The sequence below is a fragment of the Pseudopodoces humilis genome, chromosome 7 (genome assembly GCF_049639895.1).
Source record: "Pseudopodoces humilis isolate 2021_Gansu_Grassland_sample_001 chromosome 7, ASM4963989v1, whole genome shotgun sequence".
In the NCBI taxonomy this organism is placed as follows: domain Eukaryota; kingdom Metazoa; phylum Chordata; class Aves; order Passeriformes; family Paridae; genus Pseudopodoces; species Pseudopodoces humilis.
In genome coordinates, this window is record NC_142206.1 from 29,296,473 (window position 1) to 29,306,236 (window position 9,764).

Consider the following 9,764-nt stretch of genomic DNA (forward strand, 5'->3'; position numbering starts at 1 on the left):
CTGGAGAGAAACCAGAGCACTCTGATCAGTCAGAGAAAACAAGTATAACTATCAACCAACCAGGAGCTGAACTTTCACCCTCCGTCACTTTGTTGGCCACTGCCCTGCCTTGGCTACCCTGGGAGAGGCAATACACACAGCTCCTGAAAAGCAGAGGGACTCTCATTACCACCAGAAAACCCTCAGCCAGTATCTGGAAGGGGGTAAAGATGACAGTCCTGCCCTCAGCATGGAGGAAAAGCTGTTAGCTAGAAAGAACATGGAAGCAGAAACTGTTTCATCAAGGAGCAAGTGGTCTCCCAACAGGGGCAAACATTGCAGATTCAGTGTGGTATCACAAGAGAGGCTGTGCATTCATTACAGCCACTGGCAGCAGCCAAAACCCCACCTGTGCTGTGTGGAGCACACAGGCAGCTGGCAAGCCCTAACCAGGATGGGTGAAATCAGCACCTTTGGAAGCTCATGTGCTACATCAGGCCCCAGAAACTACAGGGGACAAAAGCAGGCTCAGAGCACAGAGTCCCCCTGTGGAGCTCCAAGCAGCAGAGCTCCAGAGGCCACTCAGTGCTGAGGGCAGGTGCTACCAGCTGCTGACAAGTGCAAGTATAGGATAGGAACAAGGGGAAAATGGAGCTCTTAGCCCCACCACTGGCTTTGCCAACAGTATTTTTATAGCCACAGAATTAGTTGACTACATCATGAAAACAAGGGAGTACGTCTACTATCAGGTGAAAAAAAAATAGAAGTCGTATGCCTGTTGAATCATTAAATATCCTGAAAAGGTACTAACGTGATTCTCTCTCTTTTGAGGCTTCCCTGGACCTGTGAGATGTCTGCGACTTACCTCTTCATCACATGCTGGGCCCATGGAGAAAGGGGGAAGGAATACTAGAAACAGAATAACTCCCTTCTTGTGCAAACACTGCTCACCTTGGGATGGATATTGAAGTATTTATTGCTTTCAAAACTCTTCTTCTCACTCTCAGCATAGTACAGCAGGAAGCTTTCCTTAATGATGAAGAACCTTTCAGACAGAGAAGGGAAACACATTCTGGTGAAATGGAGGTTGTGGTTCACAGCAGAAGAAAATCTCCACCTAACTAAAGCTGCTTTCTGAGCAGGAGAGTTTACTACTCCTAAGACTAAGGCGAGGTGCCTCCCTTCTGCCCACAGGCAAGAGCTGGTGCTTAACAGCAAGTGCCAAGTTGTTGGTGCTTGTTCAGCCCAGCAGGCACACACCAGAGCAGAGGGCACACCACAGCACAGGTGCTCACAGGGCACTGGGACAGCACACTGTGCCCAGGACAGGAGCACACACTTTTGGCATCTCCGTGTGTGCCCTCTCTGGCTCATGTGTTGAAGTCAACCTATTGACAGAGAGCTGCTCTTTTATTCAAGGGTCTCTTGCATGGGCTTAGACCAACTAAATGCTTATTTTTCAATATGTGCCTGCCACCCTCTTCCCTCCCATTTCAGCATAAGCCAGAAGGGAAGTGCTTCCACTCTAGCACAGAATCACAGCCTAGCATCCCCAAGTGACTCTTGAGGGAAAAATTGGCCACCAAAGCACTCCGAAGCAGAAATAAACCTGAGAGATATTTTTAAGCAGAGCACCTGGCAAACTCTCCTATCACTGACCTTCACAGCTACAAAGGAAATTGAGTATTTCTTTTCTCATATGTGTAACATTAAAATATGCCTTGTTCTGCTCACTTAGGTTATGCCCTGGTGATCATTGTGTAGTAGTCACAAGATATCACAGCTTCTCTAAACCAAGCCTCTAACTTACTGGAGTGTGTCCTCAAAATTATGATTAAAGGAGTGCCACCTTTAACCTATTTGGATTTTTTAAATGCCCCTGGGAGAGTCCCTCCTCTCTTCAAAAATTGAGGTTGCACATGATCTGCAGTCAGTGGTACAGTGCAGAGATACCTGATTTAGTTTCAATTTGGTCTAAATCTCTGCAGCACTCAAAAATTATGAAAAGCAGCTGAAAAAAAAAATGGGGACAAGTGTAATAGGGAGGTCTCAAAAAAGTAAATGTCAAATAAAATGTATTGTTCTGTACATATTTTCTGACATGAGAAAGAGGGATTTGGGAAGAAAGTGAAAGGCAAGAAGGTGAAAAATATTTTAAAATGCCTTTTTACACTTCACAAAATACAGCTTTGTAAATCACTTTCGTGTGGTCCTGAGGACAAGAGATCGTGAGGAAACTGGAAAGGATAAGGCATTTCTGTGAATATCAAGAACATTCCCAAGAAACCCTCCTGTTTCTGGGAGGGAGCAAGAGGAGACTTCTACAGGCAGTGCTGCCCACTTGTGCAGCCTAGGCATTCCTGCACCTTTCCTTGAAGCCACCTTAAGTAACGAGCTACAGGCCGAGGGGGCTGATCCACAAGGACAATTCTAATGCCTTCAAGTGCCCATCCCCTCCCTGTCCTCTCCTGAAGGGGGTGGGTTGTCAGATGCAGCCAAATCCTGCTTCCAGTACAGATGAGCACAGCAATCTGGTACCTGTTTAGTTCCAAAAGCTAAAGAAAAATGTTGAAGCTGGCAGAGAATTATCATAGTCATAATAAAATAATATATAATTATTAATAAGAACTGTTATCATTATTTTATTTGGGTGAAAACTTTATTGCTTCCATCAGCTTCTGTCTCTTGCTCTTCTGCTGTGGCTCTGGCAAGACAGATGAAATTGCCAAATGCCATGGAAACAGAAACCAAACTCTGTAAGAAAGTTTTCCTCGGAGTAGCTGCACCTTTCTGTTGTCTCCAATTCTGTTTAGTTCAAGAAGGACTTCATTTTTTAGAGAGAAATGTTGCCTTACCTGCACAATAAATACAGAAATAACATCTTAAAAGAACAAACCTGCCTGCCCATTGGCCTGTGCTCAGTCCAGTGAGTCGGGGGAACCAGATACTGTGGGCACAAGTATGGATCTAGAGATGCCAAAAGTCAACACACTACATGAAACAGGGAAAGTCTACTCATCACTTCCAGCACTCTTTTCAGTCTGAGTAACCTCAAGGAACATTTGCCAGACAGGTAAAGATATTGATCTTTAATTCTGCGTGATTTTTCAGTCTAAATGTTAACCACCAGTTAAAGCCAGGGGTTAGTTTGTTACGTATTTTTTATTGCCCAGTGCTGATAATCCTCATGTTGTAGATTATGCTCCAATGGAAACCAAAATCAAAGCAAGAATAAGAACAAAACATAGCACAAATCTCTGGAAATTGATGTGTCTCTCACAGATAAATTAACTTTTAGATCCCTGACCTCACAGACGTGGAGAGAAAATATGGGGATTTGAGGTGAAAATATACAAAATAAGAGTTTTAAAAAAAATAATAACAAAATCCCACTGCAAGTAATTAAGAAAAAACACTGAAAATTTGGATAGCTTGTGCACATAATGCATTTATGCTCAGATCATATTCCCTCATCTATCCTTACACCTGGAAAGCAACACCTGAGCAACCAAGACCATCACTTTAAATGACCTTCAGGACAAAGTCTCCATATAACAATCCAGGGACAATTGATGCAGCATGGTGAAAAGAGGGATGAAGTAAAAGAATAGAGGAGAGAGTTACAAGACTCAAGAGCAGGTTGGAGACTAAAGCAGGAGCCAGTGTGAGGAAGAGCAGAAAGGGATGGCCAAGGGAGAATGGGGAGAGACACCCAGCTAGGTGTGTCTAGGACTGTGACTGGGGGATTGGAGACACTGGACACGTGTCTGAATTAGGCATAGATGTGGCAGCAAGAGAAAAGGGAGTGCTGTAAAGGCAGGGGAAGATTTTGAATACAAACAAGAACCCAAAAAAGAAGCAATTTAAAAACAGAGCAGAGTTCAAAACCTTGGAGAACAGCAGCAAAAGTATGAGAGGTGAGACAGGCTGGCAGAGGTAACACAAGAGCCATTCATGTGGTCAGCTGCTCTGGTCACCCATCCCTGCTGCTGGATCCTGCACTCAGGAACCACTGAAACCACGGTGTAATTAAACTGGAATAGCAGAGGAGTGGTAACAATTTGAGTGATTTGGATGTAAAGCAGAAACAACAGCTCTACGCTGGACAAATTGAGATACCTGATCTCTGTGGAATAGGTGCTCTCTTTGTATCACAGAGGGCAAATGAAATTAATTAGCTAATCTTTGTACAAGTTTTTGACATGACACTGGCCCAGATGAAGTAGTTACACTATAAAACTGCAGCAGTCTCCCTGGTCCTTTATTCCGATGGTGTTTCTCTGGGCCAGGAGCACAAGCAGCAAACCCCATTTACTGGATCAGCCCAGTACTCTATCCCTGGGGACAGCTCAGGGAACCAATGGGCAAATGATCTGCATCAGCACAAAGATCAGAACCCGCAGTCCCTGCCCCTCACTCTTCCCCAAAGGGAGTGGGAAGCGGTGGATGCTTCCTGCCAGTGACAACAGGGAGATTCCAAGCGCGACAGGGAAGCGCTCTCGCAGCCCCTCTCCTGCTGCCCTGTGCTGCACACGCACACTGCTCTGCAGCTGGGGGATTCCCAGGGGGGTTTCTGGGCAGAAAGCTGTCCTAAACAACTGCCTTTTCCATCTGTCCTGTGACTACACTCAGTGGCTGTTAGTAGCCACTGCGGAAAACAAGGTTACGTGCCTGCTTTGCAATGCCACAGACAGGACTGGTTCAAGAAAAGACAAAAAAGTCTCTCTTAACTGAGCTGTGCTTCCCTCCTTCCAACCTGTCATCTCTGATGGATCTGTAGAGAGATATAGGCATATTTTGAGTTTTGTTCTCTCCCGTTTTTAATTTCTTGTGCTTCACCTTGCTTTTCTGATGCTCAATTGTCCAACAAGCAGAAGCCCCTTCCTGGCACTGTCCCATTGAACCCCAAAGTCTCAGCCATGGATGGTGACAGTTTAGAGCCTGACATTTCTATATGGGACTGGGATTATTCATAGTAAAGAAGGACATGCCACTTCCTTCCTGGAAAGCTACAGCACCCTATTCATGCCATATCCAGGGTGGGTACACAGATTATGCATTTCACTGCAGCCTCCCTGCCAGGCTGGTGCCATTAGCAGTAAAACTTTTGTAGTAGGAGAGACTAAATTACTTGTTATGCATTGGAAGGAAGAATGGGGTGCAGCTGTTCTGAAGAGGAGGACCATTAGTCAGGGACTGAGAATATGATTTTTCCAAAACCACTCCAGCAGTGACCCAAGCTTAGACTGGTCAAAAGCACCAGTAAACTCAGCAAACAGTTGCTTCTCTGTTGGAAGGATATTACTTTACAGGGAAAGAAAATTCACATTAGGAATAGAACTCCCTTTCTTTAAGTGATAGGCATTAGGATGCTGCTAATGGCACTTCAAAAATCAGTTTCTCAAAGGCAGCATGCTCAGATGTCAGCCCTAGCAGATAAACAGCTACACTGGTCCAGTGCCAGAAGCATCCAGCCCACTCTCAGACAGTACCTGAGGCAGCACACAAATATTTGGGCTTCAGAGCAGAACATTGCATGGGCAAAAGAAAGGAGTGAAAATGCTCCAGGCAGCTGCCTCAGGTCAAGTTTAGCTGTCTCCACAGGTGCCATCAGATCTAGCCCCGACTAAAACAATGCTCTGCTATCCCTCCCTGCATAACCTCTACTGCTGTAAAATTCCAAAACCTGGGACTTCCATCACCAAAGTACTGGACACCATGCTTGGACACTTTTTCCTTGATCTGCTATCTAGTCAGATTCCATCCTTCCCTTAAGCTGTTGCTTCTCAGTTTCTCCAGAAAATTGCTGCTACAGCCAAATGAATGGGATCAAGCCAGTAAATATCATGTATCTCCCACATAGACCCATCCTCATGGCTGATGGCCTCATGAGATCAATCCTCCCCTGAAACACTGTTTTATCTCCCATATCTTGAAAAGACTTTCCTTGGGAGTGGGACTAGTAGTGTTGTCCAAGATTTCAAGACAAAACCCACATTTATCAGAGATCAGATCTTCAATGACATCAACCAATAGTCAATTTTTTTTCTTAATTTAACTAGAGTGGGAAACATCTCTTCTCCTTTTCATAAAAAAATGTACTTGACCAGCTATGTGCTGCTGGGCAGGGGGTGGAAAGAAGGGGAAATTAATGAATTGCTCCTTATCTCCCCATAATGATTTGTTATAATAACATGCAAGGTTATTTTATTTTAAAGAAAGTCACTCCCATGATAAAACAAACAAATCAACAACACACTGTTCCTGTTGTTCAAGTCTTTTTACCCCAGAACTCACTTCCTTACAAACCCTTCAGATTTCATGTTCAGCTCTGACTGACCTGTGTCTGGTCCCCCAGGACCCTCAGCTGCTGTGCTTGCAACTAATCTTCTATATCATCTTTGCCCCACAGTCAGCTCCCCTTCTGTTCCCAGCTGCTATCACTAAAATATTTACCACTTGCCAAAGATGGGGGTGACTTCTAGGAATAGAGCAGCACTAAATAAATAATGACAGAGGGAGCAGAGATGGGCCATTTGCCTGCAAGAAATTTTTATTAGGGAGAGCCTTTTAAGAATGCCTCCTCCATGGCAAATTACCTTCCCCTCTGTTATTCTGTCCACTTCTTTACTGTAACACAATCACATTAGTTTCCAGACATAATTCATTTATTTATCAATATTTGGGAGCTGAGTAGGGAGCATCAGCACAAATTCTTTTCTGTGTGAAAACAGATTGTTCTTGGCATAGGAGGGAATAAAACCCACACACAGGTCAAAGACTGCTACAAACACAAAACTGCTTCCCAAGCAGTGTGTTTTTTCAGGCTATGCCATCTTCACAGACAGGGCAGCACTACGGTTACTACAGAGAGCAAAGCTGGGAAAGCTGGCTTTAGAAATATATTGTTTGTATCTACACTGCAGACTGCAGCAAAGGTACTTACCCACAAAAGGCAAGTGCCAGAGATTTAGTGATTTGCGTAAAGAAACTGCACCAACTCTATAAACTTAAAACCGACCTACCACTTCAGTATTATAGAACATACTCCTGTCCTTGGTTAAAGGTTATAGCAAATGCTTTCCAGCTCCAAACTTCCTGGCTGCTGATAGATAACACACAGCAGCTTACAGCTCCCTAACACCAGATGGGAGAGAATTCAGAGCCACCTTCTCCCCAGGGAAGAGTCTGCATGTGCTGTTGCAAGCACGCTGTCACTGTCAGGCAGCACAGCAGTACTGCAGCTGGTCCACACACCCCTGCAGACCACACACACACATACAGACCCACACACAGTCAGCTCAGCCCTGCCAGCTAGCACCCAAAGAGTTTGAGTGCTAAAACAAAAAGGTCAGGCAGTTTAGGGGCAAAATACATGAGCTGACTCTTTCCCTTTCATGAAACTATCATAATTACCCAGGGGAGGCAGCTAGTCTCTATTCCCACCCTGGAGTGCACATAGCACTAGGTCTGGACAGAAAGAAGAGAGCACAATGAGGTGCCACGTGTGTAAAGCAGACTCAGAACAGCAAGGAAGCTACACCCCAAGTTTTACCCCTTGCCTCTGCCTGGCTGGCTGCACTTGAAGAGTCAAGCACTTAGGCTCTTAACTTATCCCAGAACCCTTAGGCTTTGTGTTTCACCCGAGCATCCCCCAGCAACTGTGGCTTACCTCCTGGACCATTTGGCTGACTGCCTCCCAAAGGGTCTCTTCCAGAGCACACCGTACAGCTGCACTTTGGTGCTGATGTCCAGAGCATCCGAATCTGCCTGTTCCATGGACGGAGAAGGGGACACAGAACTGGATTTTGAAGCGAACATTATAGATGGATCTGGTTCTAACTCGCCCCCTCTGCGTGGCAGCTCAGGGAATCCGATTAAATGCAATGAACCAGCAGGATATAACCAGCCCAGCAGACAGAGAGACTGGGCTTTGGTTTGAATCAATAACTTGACTGCTCAGCACTCAGTCAGTAATTCTCTCCCTGATGCACAGATGATGAGAGTTTTCTCATTGCGTATTACTTCCTGATGCATTGCCAACAGCACGCATCCCAGCCCAAGGGAAAAAGAAGAGCGAAGAGAGTCAGACATCAGAAACACAGAGAGGCAGAAAGAGCTCATCAGAAAGAAAGCTCTCAGCAATAACATAAGCCAAAATACCTCTGCACCAGAGCCAGCTTGGAAGGTTATTTCACTCGACATTGCAGCACTCCATGCAGAAATTAGGGCAAGACGGATGTTTTACAGGCATCTCTGACACATATTCCCAAAATCTTGCGCTTGGAGACAGGTTCTTCTCATTTGTCCTGGGGAAAATTGGGGCAGAGTGAGTGGGAGCCAGCAAGTCCAATCAGACTCCCTCTGTCATCAGGAAGGGAGAGGAGGCCTCGCTGTGCCAGCCTGGCACTGCCCACCTGGGGAGAGTTCACGTGTCTGCTGGCTTTGGACTGGGCAGTGTCCATACTGCACGCCTTGCTCTGCCTTAAAGGGCCATTGCTGATCAAAGTTAAAGCAGAAAATTCTGCCTGCCTTCATCCTTTGCTGTATCTTGGAGAGGTGGCAAGAACAGACTCTGCCCTGCCTCTTAGGTACCAGCTCCTTCTTGGCCCCAACACAGACACATAGGAATATGACACAGCTCAGGTCCATGTTCATCTCCTGCTCAGTACTCCCGCAGCAAGCTTTTTCATCTGGTTCCCTATGTCCTTGTTCCTCTCTTGAAACCTTTTCTCCCCTGCACAGATACACAGTTCTCCAAAAGAACCTGTCTTTTGTAATGCCCATGGGGAAGCAGTTTAACATGATACTGTTCTTTACTGCATCCTGCCTCCCCTCCAGGATTAGAATTTAGAGAAGGATCCCATCTGAGGTTTTGGGATATCCTGTAACCAAAACAGACATGTACACGCTGTATGGCATGTATGCCATAGATGCTGAGGTGTCTGCTCCTGATTTAACCTTTGCCATCATATGTGAATAGATTTTGATGCTGTAATTGTTGGATGTCAGCCCTTCCCAAGGCATTTGTTCAGAAGAGACAGAGTGCAGGCACACAATCCTTTCCTGATCAGAAACCTGGGATGTGCAACAGGCTAGGTGATACCACAGGACATGGGCTCACTTAGCTTTATACAGCCAGAGGCACTTGCAGAGCATCTTAAAGAGAGGAGATGCAGACAGCCTGCCTCAGGTTCACAGGCTGCATTCAGTATTAGAGAAATCAGAGATGCAGGTCCCTGATAAAAGACACAGCTGATCAATAGATGAGTCAGCAAACTCCATGATTTGTTACTTTCTCTCACCCTGGCTTTCACCAACCTTTTGGTCCCAGACAGGACATGTCCCAAGCAGCAGGACATGTCCCATCTCAGAGTGACATTAAGGAGAAGAGAGCAGCAGATACTGCCTCCATCTCACCGAAGCTCTAACTTTTGAACACAACACTGCATTGCAGAAGAGAAGCATTAATGCTACAGATGCCATTCCATACATAGCACCAAGAAGGAAATATTACTCATAACCAGGAGAGGGAAAATTTTTCCTCAAATTTTGTTGCACAAAGGGTAAAAATTATTCTGGGCCCTCTGGCCTCACTCTATAAATGTGCAGTGAAAAGCCAAAGAGCTCCCATGTAAAGATGATCCAGTGCCCCTGCCACAGTACCGCACCAAAACCACGAAGATCTGACAGCAGTGACCTGCCATGAAGAGATAGAATGAAAAACAAGGGTGAAAATCTTTCTTATTTTTACCTTATACAGACTAAGGGAGTAAAGAAGTTTC

At 45.4% G+C, this 9,764-nt stretch overlaps 1 protein-coding gene across 3 annotated transcripts in view; it reads right to left on the reverse strand.

Annotated features, from left to right (window-relative positions):
* Positions 1-9,121, reverse strand: part of PLEKHD1 (pleckstrin homology and coiled-coil domain containing D1) — a 29,332-nt gene extending 20,211 nt beyond the window's left edge. Inside the window, exons 1-3 of one of the 3 annotated variants that reach the window (XM_005522547.3) lie at positions 8,143-9,121; positions 7,652-7,749; positions 931-1,024 (exon numbers count right to left, since the gene is read on the reverse strand). In XM_005522547.3, the coding sequence (XP_005522604.2) occupies positions 931-1,024; positions 7,652-7,749; positions 8,143-8,184 (234 nt within the window). In that variant the 5' untranslated portion in view covers positions 8,185-9,121. Of the gene's footprint in view, positions 1-930; positions 1,025-7,651 lie in introns of all 3 variants that reach the window. The other 2 variants (XM_014251888.2, XM_088058347.1) reach the window with 2 other exon arrangements.
* Between the last annotated feature and the right edge of the window lie 643 nt (positions 9,122-9,764).